Genomic DNA, 14,247 nt, shown 5'->3' with positions numbered 1-14,247 from the left:
GAGTGAGAAACTTTGGAAGGAGCCAGGTGGGGAAGTTTCTATGTAATTATTCTGTGAATAGCTAAGGAACTTTTTTCCAGGTTCATTAAACCAGCACCTTTCATTAGCATAAATTCACACACAACAGGAGAAAGGGAAACGCAATGTTTTACAGACTAGCATGTCAAAATGATGCTGATGGAAAGGAGGTGGTTCCTAAACTGACTTCTGAAAGGGTTTCTTTAAGGGGAACTTGCAAGTGTGCACACAAGTGAGAATTCCTCACTCAAGGTTGTTTGCAATACAAGAACAAGGACAGACACTCACATATTTGTATTTACAACATATTCCTGTAGGTAAAACACAGGAGGAAAAATGAAATGTTGAAGAAACCATTATACAGGGCAGATTACGATCATTAGATAGCAGGAAGTGGGTGTTATCAAGGTGTATGTGGTTTTAGGTGGCTGCTGCTGTTAGTCGCAATGGTTTTACTAGGTAAGGAAGGCTTTATTATTTTAATGGGTTTGTTTTGTAAGTGTTTTACTGTACATTCACTTAGGGCAAATGTTTGGGTGCTTTAAAGTGTCAGAAATAATTTAATAAGTGTAGCAATTATTTAAGAAAGAAAATAGGTTAACCCAGCAAGCATCTACAAACCTGAAGGTCTAATTTCACCTATGGGTGAAAGGAAAAAGGAAAACCAACCACTGCATCAGAGATACAACTTGCATGAGATGAAGAGCAGATGCCATAGACTTGAGGTATGGTCTTGGTTTTTTGATAAGTTTCTTAGCTTCTTGTTCCCGGCATTGTTAGGAACAAATTGTCAACATGCCAAAATCTCAAATTATTCCACCAAACAACTTGTTCTTTACTCCTAAGACCTCTGTCTCATATCCTGCTATCTCTAGAAAATCTGTTGACTGGGAACCTGAACATCAAGACATGAACGTGCACTGATTTGAAGCCTTGCTGCACTTAAGCAGAGACTGGATAATGTAACAAAATAGTTGTATCATACTGAACCAATTTCTAATTAATTTCAGGATGCTTCTGTAAGATTAATGGAGGAGTTGTTATTTTCATACAGCAAAATTGGAGTCTGCCTCTTACTGACAAACTACATGTGTTCAGATAGGAAGATTTACTCAGCAATAACCAACCCACTTGGTCATTTGACACTGCCTATTCAGTTGAATTTTGGGTGGAGTTTAGTGGAGACATACTTAGAAAAGCAAAATCCTTGGAAGTTAAATACAAGAAATACAGGAAAACCACAGGGTAGAAGATTTTCCAAGGCTACTCTCTGTATGCAGATGTGGTCGCCCCATCTCAAAAAAGATATATTGAAATTGGAAAAGGTTCAGAATAGGGCAACAAAAATGATTACGAGTATGGAATGGCTTCTGTATGAGGAGCGATTAACAAGACTGGGACTTTTCAGCCCGGAAAAGAGACGACTAAAGGAGGATATGATAGAGGTCTGTAAATCACAACTGGTGTAGAGAAATTAAATAAGGATCTGTTATTTACTCCTCATGACACAAGAACTAGGAGTCACCAAATGAAATTAATAGGCAGCAGATTTAAAACAAACAAAAGGGAGTATTTTTTCACACAACACAGTCAACCTGTGGAACTCCTTGCCAGAGGATGCTTTGAAGACCAAGACTATAACAGAGTTCAAAAAAGAACTAGATACGTTCATGGAGGATAGGTCCATCAATGGCTATTAGCCAGGATGACTAGGGATGTAAACCATGCTCTGTTTGCCAGAAGCTGGAATGGGTGACGGGATGGATCATTTGAGGATTACCTGTTCTGTTCATTCCCTCTAAAGCACCTGGCATTGACCACTGTCAGAAGACAAGATACTGGGCTAGATAGACCATTGGTCTGACCCAATATGGCCATTCTTATGTTCTAACTTCCCATATGGCTGAATCTGTTCCCTTTGTGATTGAAGTTCAAAGGGAACATATGTGATGTTCTTTTCTCATAATACCATCCATTTGTAACACTGTTAGCTGTGAGTTGTGCTAGAGAGCAATAATGGAACATTTGTAAGGTTGCAATTCATAAGTTTCATAACAAAAACCTTGTGAGAGGTTTTACAAAGGCAAGTTTCTGTTATTGTGGTACTCTGGGATTTTATAGGACATTTTAGGTTTGGACTGGAACACTGAAATTTGAAGAAATATGGTACATTTCTACATATTAACAAATTCTATATCAAGGAATGTTAACAAAAAAACATTCATCGATTTATAAATGGAAAATAGGGCCTGACAAATTTCTGCACATTACTTGCACAAGATGAAAGAGTAGACATGGTTTACCTAAATTTCATAAAATACTTTAATAATGTCTCACAGAACAGAGTGACTTACAAAGTTAGAAAGTATGAGAAAAGAGATCACAAAATTGGTTTAAGGACAGGAAACAGAAGGTGCCAATGAAAAGAAGCCATTCAGGATGGGGAGTCATAAGTGGGATGATATAACAATCAGTTTTAGGATCACTTCAAATATGTATACAACTGACTTTTGGGGTGTAGGGGACAGAGTATCATTTCAAAACTAGTTACATGCACTGAAAGAAAAAGTCAGAAGGCTTAGAGGTAAGCATTATTTATTGTTTATGCAGAAGTATACTAGGCACTTTACAGAAGAAGTAAAACTCAGATTTATGCCACAAATGTCTAAAATCCAGATGATAAATTATGATAAAAGAAGTGGGGGTAGCAAACAAACAGAAGGAGGTGGGAAAGGGTGAGCTAAGATAAGAGAATAACAATGTATACAGTTACTGGTTTGCACACCTTGATAGCCACATGACTATTTTTAGCTCACTTGAAGGCAACAATGCAGAAGCTAGTTTTTAGGGAGAGACAGGGAGAATATAGTGCACTGGTGAACATGAATTTGAAGGCTCTCCACACGTGTGAAGTGTATATATAGTAGACCCGGATTATAGTAAACTTGGATGCAGGAAAGCTCAGTTTATGGTGAAACTGAGTAAAATTTTCAAACTATTTCAATGTGCAAATTACAATTCCAGTTACAGGGAACCATTTTCCATAGTGAAATTATTCAGTGTTAAAATTCAGTCTGTTGTTATAGGTTTTATTCTGCTATATCTGAAGAAAGGAAACATTTCACATGTAAAGAAGTACAGTACACTTGGCCAAACTCAGCCAAAGAAAAATTCCACTCTGTGAGATTCAGGAACAAAGGAATTGTAGAAACAACAACTAAAAGAAAAGAATAGAATAGGAACATAAGAACAGCGATACTGGGTCAGACCAAAGGTCTGTCTAGCCCAGTATCCTGTCTTCTGACAGTGGCCAATGCCAGGTACCCCAGAGGGAATGAACAGAACAGGTAATTATCAAGTGATCCACCCCCTGACACCCATTCCCAGCTTCTGGCAAGAACCCTTGGTGGGAGTACATATTGTGTTCTAATGGAGTATAAACTGATAGAAGCTATTTTGATCCTGCTGTACACTTGGAAAAACATTATCTGCATTGAGTATAATGCTTGTCAGCAATTTACAGGAAATACACTGCTGAAGCTGACAAGGCATATCAAAAAAACAGAGAAAAGGAATCTGCTGCTTCGTGAGTATGTATTATAGAGAACGATTAGCCACCCATGGCCTGTTTGTTTTAGCATAAAAAGCTGGTAACAAAGGAGAAGATGTGTAGGGGTATCAAAGATATTTAAGTATCAGAGGGTAGCCGTGTTAGTCTGGATCTGTAAAAGCAGCAAAGAATCCTGTGGCACCTTATAGACTAACAGACGTTTTGGAGCATGAGCTTTCGTGGGTGAATACCCACTTCCTCAGATGCATGTCATCTGAGGAAGTGGGTATTCACCCACGAAAGCTCATGCTCCAAAACGTCTGTTAGTCTATAAGGTGCCACAGGATTCTTTGCTGCTTTTAAAGATATTTAAGATTCTAGAACAAAAAGAAAAGCTTTTATGTCAACAAGCTGTTTTAACTACTACTCAAGAGGTCATGGAGAGGATGGGTATAAAGAATGAGAAATGATGGCACAATTTCTCCAAGTGTGGTGGTGTTATGAAACAAACTGTCAAAATGTTGTTCAAGTCAGTCATCCAAACCAACTCAAAAGTAAATTGGACGAACATTCAGAAGCACAGGAAATAGGCGGTACACTAACCAGGTTACTGGTCACTATAAAGAGATGCAGTTGACTTGCCTTTACTGCAGGTCTTGACACACTACAGTTTTTACTATTAATGTTCCACAAAGCAAAACATTACAAGACCGAGAACTAAAGCAAATGCAACTGATATACAATCAATGCATTATTTTCATATGCAAAAACAGCATTACATTTCTAATTAAATTATGATCTGTCAAGTTACCAGAGAGGACTGAGCAAACTCATTTGCTTTCTTTGCATATTTATAACGCTAGGAATGTTCCTTAAGCATGAGATCCTCACCTGGAACCCATCCTGCAAAGTGACTGACAGGAGGAGGCAGGCATGTAGACAATAGCAGAGTTGTAGCACAGCATGAGAAAGCCCAGCACCTCAAACCTGAAGAAAGACAAGAACATGAGACAAAAGAAACTACATGGATTCCAATTTTTAATAGTCCACCAGAAGAACTTAAAAAACATTGTTAATGGTTCACTCGCAGGACAGGATGGCATCAGAAAAACAGTACATCAGCCCGTAGGTATTGCTCTTCCATTTTAATTCACTGACTAGAAATAATCTATCAAAAGACTCAATATTAAATACTTTAAAAGGTCTGAGATGTAACAGATTACTACCCTAATGCCACTGCATTGTATGGAGGAATAATGCAACAAGCTATTTTAGAATATTATTGAAGACAGACATAGTATAGGAAAAGTTTGCATTTCCCATAAATAATTTTAACCGAGTCTATGTCTGCCAATCAGCCTTCCAGACTACTTGGCAACACCACTGACAGGAACGGTTCTGATGGAGAAATTATTTATATCTAATGAATTAGTAACAGATTTACAAGCTCTAAATTGTAAGAAAAGAGCCAGATAAGGTCTGTATACAGTGAGTACCTATTGACCCACTGTTTTATGCTTCAGACTAATGAAGTATCTACAGCTTGACTACTCACCTATTCTGTGCAGTGAAGGTTTCTCTCTGAGGATGAAGATCACTATAAACCACCCTGATGAGGTCATGTTGACATAGGGCTCCCTCAGTCAAAGCCATGGATCCAATAGTAGAAGGCTTGGGTGGGAAAGGCATGGGGAAAATAAAAATAGAAAATGCTGCCATAAGAAGGATCCAAACCTCACGAAACTGTATCTACTTCTCTCTTGTGGTAATCTGTAAAACTGCTAAAGATTATTCCTAAAAGATTTTAAGGGGACACAGTCAACTTAAACCAATCACATTTGTGTCTGAAATGATTTACATACCTGTAAGTGTTGTTGGTTTTAATAAAAATTAAGTATGCTAGCACTGAAGAATTAGAGAAATATTTCATTTTCATTACCTTCTATATTTTGTGTCTAGTCAGTTTCCCTGTTTCCCATATTGTTTCAGGAAACAATAGGGAGAGAAAGCATTAAAAAAATAGGATTACAAAACCAAGAAACATTGACAGGGAAAATCAGGAGGAATACTTGAGGCTACTTTTAACTCACATTTTAAAATTTAAGTTGACTTTGTCCCCCTCAAAATGACAAAAGCAGCAGAATCATTCAGTTTCAACTACATGCAAATAGCATGCATAGATCAACATCCAAGAGCCACACTTTCAACTCAATGCATAGAGCACTAGTCACAAAACACCCACTAATGCTAAATAAGCTGTGGCATATCAAGGCCCTCCATTATGTTTGGAGAACTTAATGGACATAGATTTGTGGGACTGAGGTATATCTGGTGCCACATGAAAATGGGGGAAATAAAAGGAGTATGAGCTATGCAACTTGCCCAACATAGACTCATAGACTTTAAGGTCAGAAGGGACCATTATGATCATCTAGTCTGACCTCCTGCACAATGCAGGCCACAGAATCTCACCCACCCTCTTCTATAACAAACCCCTAACCCATATCTGAGTTATTGAAGTCCTCAAATTGTGGTTTGAAGACCTCAAGCTGCAGAGAGTCCTCCAGCAAGTGACCCATGCCCCATGCTGCAGAGGAAGGCGAAAAACCTCCAGGGCCTCTGCCAATCTGCCCTGGAGGAAAATTCCTTCCCGACCCCAAATATGGCGATCAGCTAAACCCTGAGCATGTGGGTAAGACTCACCAGCCAGCACTGAGGAAACTACAGTAACTCAGATCCCATCCCATCTAACATCCCATCACAGACCACTGGGCATACTTACCTGCTGATAACCAATGATCAATTGCTAAATTAATTGCCAAAATTAAGCTATCCCATCATACCATCCACTCCATAAACTTATCAAGCTTAGTCTTAAAGCCAGATATGTCTTTTGCCCCCACTACTCCCCTTGGAAGGCTGTTCCAGAACTTCACTCCTCTAATGGTTAGAAACCTTCGTCTAATTTCAAGTCTAAACTTCCTAGTGTCCAGTTTATATCCATTTGTTCTTGTGTCCACACTGGTACTAAGCTTAAATAATTCCTCTCCCTCCCCGATATTAATCCTTCTGATATATTTATGAAGAGCAATCATATTCCCCCTCAACCTTCTTTTGGTTAGGCTAAACAAGCCACGCTCTTTGAGTCTCCTTTCATAAAGACAGGTTTTCCATTCCTCGGATCAACTGTTGTCTGTGAAGCATGTGCTGGTGGTCTATAACAAGCTGGCTGGACATATGAAATATGCTGCAGCCAACCTCTATACATGGGGTCTGTGTGCCAGCCCACTTTGTCAGTCAATGGTGCATGTTGTCAACGAGTTCAACTAACCAGACTTCATGGTGGCCTTAGGCCCCTTCATTCTGTGATGGGGCCTAAGCTGCTGTCGGGTGACTCAGCAAGCACTGCAAATGCTAGAAGATGAACAGTTATATGGTGCTGGCTCTCTTGTTTCCAGTTGTTAAATTGCATTAATACACTTTCAATCATCACTTTTCCATGTTAGAAATTGCTGTCATTGCCTTAGGGATATTATGTGATTGCAAATAGGACGAGAGGTTGTTTCCCCAAGACGGCAAATAGAAGGAACATTTAGTTCACAAGCAATTCCTCTAATACAGGATTTCTCAAACTTCATTGCATCGTGACCCCCTTCCAACAACAAAAATTACTACATGACCCCAGGCAGGGGGACCGAAGCCTGAGCCCTAGTGCACCAGGCAGGGGGGCCAAACCCAAAGTCTGAGCCCCGCCACCTGGGGGAAGGAGGGGGCAAAGCCAAAGCTTGAGGGCTTCAGTGTTGGTCAGGGGGGCTGTAACCTGAGTCCTGCCACCCAGGGCTGAAGCCCTCAGGTTTCGGCTTCAGCCCTGGGCAGTGGTGCTCAGACTTCGGCTTCAGACTCAGGCCCCAGAAAGTTTAACGCCAGCCCTGACAACCGCATTAAAACAGGGTTGCGACCCACTTTGGGGTCCTGACCCACAGTTTGAGAACCTCTGCTCTAGTAAGAAGGAGTTCAGTGTTTAGAAAAAGTTTGAAAACTTCTGCCCTACATAGTTCCAGATGCAACAATGCCCCTCAGTACTGACCTGCAACATCTTTTATTTAAATCCTGGGTGTCTCATATGAAAATCAAAACCTATGTTCATTTTACAGTGATTTTGTGATGTGGCTACACATCTGCTAGGGACTAGACTGAGACCACAAATTCACTTTTACATTAGTGTATGCAGGATTTAAACCCAGTGTTCAGAGAAAGAAGCCCAGTGCAGCAATACATTGCGCCTTTCACCTCACACATTAGTAATTTACACAATGAAAGATGTAATATTGCTGAAACTTTTGATTGTTATTCAGATATATTTTAGACTGCAAAGAGCTATGAATTAGAAGAGGACTGTGTCCATTTTTACACAGAAAGGGAAAACTAGAAGAAAATAACTTACCACTGCTTTATGTCCCTGACATAGCTATTTACTAAGAAATGTTTGTTTTTACCTCCAACCCTGAAGAACAGCCACTGTTGGCAAAAAAATCTTAGAGTGGAATCCTGATCGTATTCAGGTCACAGGGAGTTTTGCTGCTGACTTCAGTGGGGCCAGGATTTCACTAGTAATACTTAGTAAGATCATTTAATATAAAAAGAGAGCCAAATAAATAAAAATCCACTTGAAACTAATTCTACGGAAAACACTGCTAAATAAGGGCTAATACATGCACATTGTGCACTGCAGGCTACTACAAATCAGCGCATGAGTCATAGTATAGGATCAAAGTTCTTCAGTTTCCACTTTCCTCCACATTCCCAAAGCTCACACCACAATGCAGCATTTAGGGAACATGTTTAGTTTTCCCTGCTCATCAACTACAGCTGGTAATCTCCATCTTGCTGGAGACAAAGTTATGGTAGCACTAAAACACAGGAACAAGCTGGAGTAGGGCAAAGGAGGAGTTTTAAACAGATAAATAGTACATACAGCCGAACAATGTAGTTTAATTTTTGGATCATTTTGTTCCAGTATTTGATAAAGCAGAATCATGCTTTAAATATGCTAACAGCATCCAAGCAGTAGACATGTGAAAGGATGAGAATCTGTAACTCAATGAAAAACTGAAAACAAACGGAACAAAATATACTATATCAGATGGAAGTATATCTCTACCTCAATATAACATGACCCAATATAACACAAATTTGGATATAACATGGTAAAGCAGTGCTCTGGAGGGGCGGGGCTGCACACTCCGGTGGATCAAAGCAAGTTTGACATAACCTGGTGTCACCTACAACGCGGTAAGATTTTTTGGCTCCCAAGACCAGCGTTATATCGGGATACAGGTGTATTTCATTATTCACCTTGAAGACTTACCTTCCCCATCTTGTTACTTCTATTGGATTAAATTACACTGTTGCAAGAATTTACCCTTGAAAGTTCAATGAAGAAAGATACATGCAGAATGTTTATCTCTAGCACTGAATGGATCCAATTTTAGTTTTTATTGGACCCAATTCCAACTTACCACCACAGTTGCACTCTTACCTCATGGTATATTGAAGGCTTGGATAACGAAGGGATGGTGAAAGATAAAACTTTGTTGTTCCCATCTTTGTCAGCAATTTCCTACAGGAAAGAAAGAGACATGAGGGAACTTGGTTTTAGACTCTTGTGATTATACTACACAAACATTAAAAACATAAATCATGAAGTAAGGCCCCGATCTTGCAAAATGATTCATCTGCACAGGCCTTTATGCCTGTGCACAGTGCCAGGAAAGTCAATGGGACTGCCTCCGCTATAGTAGTTTGCTTTGCAAAATCAGCGCCTAAGAAAATTCACAGAAGAGTATTTGTTCTTTTTGTGACCACGACTTTCTCAGACATTTAAGTAAGGATTAAAAGTTTTTTCTAGTCCCTCCTCTAATTTATAAAGCATAGAATTACATAGTGAAACAAGAGCCAAAGGAATGTGTGTGTATTACTGCTGATGAGTCATTTGCTAGCAATTGGTAATGCCTCTTGATAAACCCATCAAAAGGGAAAAGGTGAAAATGAGGGGACTGATTTCTGCAAGTACTGTGGCAAAGCAGTAAAGGATATATAGAATATTTTGAATACAGCTTTCACGTCAATAAAAAATGCATTTGCATATGGTGTGTTTGTGTTATAGCATAATAATTATAATTTATTAGAAGCAATCCTGTAAAAATATGCCAGAGTCAGCAAACACCATCTTTTCACATTCTACAATAAAATTTCTAACACACTGAGTATGAGTCACTCTAGTTTCAGTGATAATCAACTGAAGGCAGTGTACCACTTCCACTTAGCTTCAAGAAACTGTGTGGAAACTAGAGTTGGCTGCATTGATAAAGCTGTTGTCTGTCTAGATTTAATTAGTTTCTCAACCACTTTTTCACTCAAAACCAAAACAGTAATCAGGTTTCAGAGTAGCAGCCGGGTTAGTCTTTATCCACAAAAAGAAGAGGAGCACTTGTGGCACCTTAGAGACTAACATTTATTTGAGCATAAGCTTTCGTGGGCTACAGCCCACTTCATCGGATGCATGCAGTGGAAAATACAGTAGGAAGATATATATACACACAGAGAACATGAAACACTAATAAAGGAAGGATTTTTCTTTAATTTAAATCTGAGAATTTTTCACAGAGAAGATATCAGAAATAATATCCTTTAGCTCAGTGGTTCTCAACCTGCAGCCCAATTAGCACCCAGCTGTGTGCTAAAGAGAGGCAGGGACTTGCAGCAGGGTCCAGGGTCAGGGTCACTGCTCAGCTCCTGTGGCAGGGTTCCGGGTCGAGGCTGCCACCCAGCCCTACACACCAAGGGTCAGGTTCGGCAGTGGGGTTGGGTCAGGGTTGCCACCCAGCCCTGCACAATGGGGTCTGGCTTCGTGATCAGGTCTGCTGCCCGGCCCCCACACTGCAGGATCTGGGATTGGGGTCAAGGCTGCCACCCAGCCCCACTCAACAAGGTCTGGGGTTGGGGATGCTGGCCTGCCCTGCATGACAGGGGTCACGGTTGGCAGCAGGGTAGAGACTGTCACCTGGCCCCGCACAACAGAGTCCAGGGTCTCTGCCGCCCAGTCCTACCACCAGGGCTCCGCTGCTGGCCCCACTCTGTGGAGGCATCTATGGGCTGGGGGCACTGGGCATAGTGGTGGTGGGGGAGGATTTGGGAATGAGACAGCGCCCTCCATAAGACTTTATGGAAATATGCTTATGAATATATATGACATAACTGGAATATGTTCTGTGCCACCTATGCCATGTAACATAACCTTTACAGAGATATGATCTACTGAATCTATTAATCCTATTTGTATGCATGTATCATTTTTGTACTCAAAGTTAAGAATATTGGCCGTGTACTGACTTGATTACTAAATAACCTTAGTAGAGCACTTGGTCAGTTCCTGGAGAAAGGAATTCACAAAGTTAAGTGCCCAGTCAGGAAGCACTTAAGAAACAATGCATCTTGGAATGCTCCAATCCACATAAGAAGTCTTCCTGGAGACATTCAAGATACCATGTGGGCAATGGCTTCTGCCTGTAAAAACTGAGAGTCATGCATGGACATGTGACTTGCCCAGGTGACTCCAGAACTCCATCTTGGAGCTGGACTTTGCATAGGAGAGAGGAGGGGGTTTCCACCCACAAGAGAAAGTCTATTTAAGACCAAGAGAGACCCCTCCATTTTGTCTTCAGATGGCTAAAGAGAGAGCCTCTCCAACCCCCAGGATACCTGAAAGAAACTGGAGCAAAGCACAGTAAAGGGGGTGTGCGTGATTGCTGGACCCAGACTTGCAAGAGACTAGTCTGTAAAAGGAAGCTTATTGGAACTGGTGAGTTCTTATCTGTATTCAGTTTCTTACTGTATTAGACACAGACTTGAGTGTTTTATTTTATTTTACTTGGTAATTCACTTTGTTCTGTCTGCTATTACTTGGAACCACTTAAATCCTATTTTCTATATTTAATAAAATCACTTTTTACTTATTAATTAACCCAGAGTATGTATTAATACCGGGAGGGAGGCGGAGGCCAAACAGTTGTGCATATCTATCAGTGTTATAGAGGGCGAACAATTTATGAGTTTACCCTGTGTCATAAACAGATAAGTAAGAGTTAATAGAACAGAAGTACTTCATATCTCTTTTGCCTGTAAAGGGTTAACAAGATCAGTGAGCCTGGCTGTCACCTGACCAGAGGACTAATCAGGGGACAAGATACTTTCAAATCTTGAGGAAGGGAAGTTTTTGTGTGCGCTGTTAGATTTTGGTGGTTGTTCTCTCTGAGGGCTCAAGAGGGACCAGACGTGCAACCAGGTTTCTCTCCAATCTCTTTGATACAGTCTCTTAAATGTCCAGAATAGTGAGTACTAGGTAGATAAGGCGAGTTAGGCTTATGTTTGTTCTCTTTATTTGCAAATGTGTATTTGGCTGGAAGGAGTTCAAATTTGTATTTTGCTGAAAGGATTTTAATTTGTACTTGTATACTTAGGCTGGGAGGGTATTCCCAGTGTCTATAGCTGAAAGACCCTGTACCTATTCCATTTTAAATTTACAAAGATAATTTTTACTGTTTTCTTTCTTTAATTAAAAGCTTTTCTTGTTTAAGAACCTGATTGGTTTTTTATTCTGGTGAGACCCCAGGGGACTGGGTCTGGATCCACCACGGAATTGGTGGGGAGAAAGGAGGGAAGGGGGAGAGAGAGGTTAATTTCTCTCTGTGTTAGGATTACTTTCTCTCTCAGGGAGAGTCTGGGAGGGGGAGAGAGAAGGAGAGGGGAAGGTGAATTTTCCTCTCTGTTTTAAGATTCAGGGAGTCTGAATCACAGTGATCTTCCAGGGTAACCCAGGGAGGGGAAGCCTGGGAGAGGCAACGGTGAGGGATTGGGTTTACTTTCCTTGTGTTAAGATCCAGAGGGACTGGGTCTTGGGGGTCCCCGGACAAGGTGTTGTGGGGACCACAGTGCACCAGGCACTGGAATTCCTGGTTGGTGGCAGCGCTACAAGTACTAAGCTGGTAATTGAGCTTAGAGGAATTCATGCTGGTACCCCATCTTTTGGACGCTAAGGTTCAGAGTGGGGAATTGTACCATGACACCCTGTATAAGCTTTATACAGAATAGAATGGATTTATTTGGGTTTAGACCCCACTGGGTGTTGGGCATCTGAGTATTAAACAGAAGAACACATCTGTAAGCTGCTTTCAGTTAAGTCTGCAGCTTTGGGGCAAGTAATTCAGACCCTGGGTCTTCGTTGGAGCAGATGGGCGTGTCTGGCTCAGTAAGACAGGGTGCTGGGGTCCCGAACTGGCAGGGAAAGCAGGGGCAGAAGTAGTCTTGGCACATCAGTTGGCAGTTCCCAAGGGGTTTTCTGTGATCCAACCAGTCACAGGGAGGTGCTGTGGTTCTCAACCTGCAGCCCAGGTAACTCACTGCGGCCCACAATGATTAATAGGTTGAGAATCACTATTCTAGGTTCTGATTGACATCTGCAGCTAGGTGCCAAGATACTTGTGTCTTCAGCTAGAGAAAAGTGTTGTTGAGTCACTCCGCATTTTACAACCTCTTCCTTCTATTTCAGTTTGGAGGGAACGGAGCAGCATTAGCTGCTGTGCTTATACACTGTGAATCATCCGACATGAGTTCCAAAAGGACCAGCTCAAGTGCCTTGATGAAAGCTGAAACTAAAGACAGATACTTACAACCTACTTCAGCCCAGCAGATAAAAATCAAAAGCTAGTAGCCAGAATCTGATATTGCTTACACCACCATAAATCCAGAGTAACTTGACTTTATTGGAGTTAATGAGGATTTACAAATGTCACTGAGATCAGAATTTGGCTCCATGTCTCACTTCCCAGGCGTATGAACATAAAGCACTCTATAATAACTCTAACACACTGCTAAATGAAAACTTGTTATAATGGAACAGAGAAGGAAAATATTTTAGGACAATTTGTATTTTAAAGCCATGTAAAATTGAAATTCTCATCACAAGAAAGGGCATATGCTAACAATATTGCTAATTTACCAGCCATGGCATATTGACATCAAAATTAAGAATATAAATTTGTATGATATGCACAATTTAATGTCCCTGACAGAATACTATTTTTGACAGCCTGAAATCATCCCTAAGTTTGACATCACATCTACAGTGAACAACATTATTATGATGATTTTTTTATAGTCCCAGCCAACAGATATTTCCCACCCATGCACAACTTGTGATTGAATGTTACTTTAGCCTCAATACTTCACCTTAAAAGGTCATTCTGAGTAACTAAATAGGAGAAGCCGAATATGGAAAGACTGAATAAGCATATTGTTCAGACAGGGCTATCAGCAAATTTCAACTCTTTAGATATTTATACAGACTTACTAAATTCTTCTAGCAAGCACATCATACAGGGCAACAAAAAAATCTTAATTAAAAAATTTAATTGTTTACCATAATATTCATAATGCTGCGCTGAGGCAGTAAATCTGATTTACAGGCTACCAAAGATACTTCTACAAACATGCTTTTTCTGAACACTCATTAAGTTATGCTTTCCTCTAGGATAAACACTTAAATTTAACTGCATTAATTCATTAGCATTTTTCATATTTTGCTCTGTTAATATTCCTGTGCCTTACTTTATTTCTACTGC

The 14,247-nt window shown here is 40.4% G+C and overlaps 1 protein-coding gene across 13 annotated transcripts in view; it reads right to left on the bottom strand.

The window, feature by feature from the left end:
* Positions 1–14,247, bottom strand: part of HYCC2 (hyccin PI4KA lipid kinase complex subunit 2) — a 94,911-nt gene that overhangs the window by 26,379 nt on the left and 54,285 nt on the right. For all 13 annotated transcript variants that reach the window (XR_007768367.1, XM_050916616.1, XM_050916621.1 and 10 more), the window contains 3 exons: positions 9,108–9,188; positions 5,124–5,239; positions 4,460–4,555 (listed from right to left, as the gene is read on the bottom strand). Coding sequence is in view for 12 of the 13 variants with exons in the window: in XM_050916616.1 (XP_050772573.1) it covers positions 4,460–4,555; positions 5,124–5,239; positions 9,108–9,188 (293 nt within the window). In the remaining variant the exon portion in view is untranslated. The remainder of the gene's footprint in view (positions 1–4,459; positions 4,556–5,123; positions 5,240–9,107; positions 9,189–14,247) is intronic.

This window comes from Gopherus flavomarginatus, chromosome 10, assembly GCF_025201925.1.
Source record: "Gopherus flavomarginatus isolate rGopFla2 chromosome 10, rGopFla2.mat.asm, whole genome shotgun sequence".
Classification (NCBI taxonomy): Eukaryota; Metazoa; Chordata; order Testudines; family Testudinidae; genus Gopherus; species Gopherus flavomarginatus.
The sequence above is the reverse complement of the archived record's forward strand: the minus strand, read 5'-3'. Positions and strand labels throughout refer to the sequence as shown.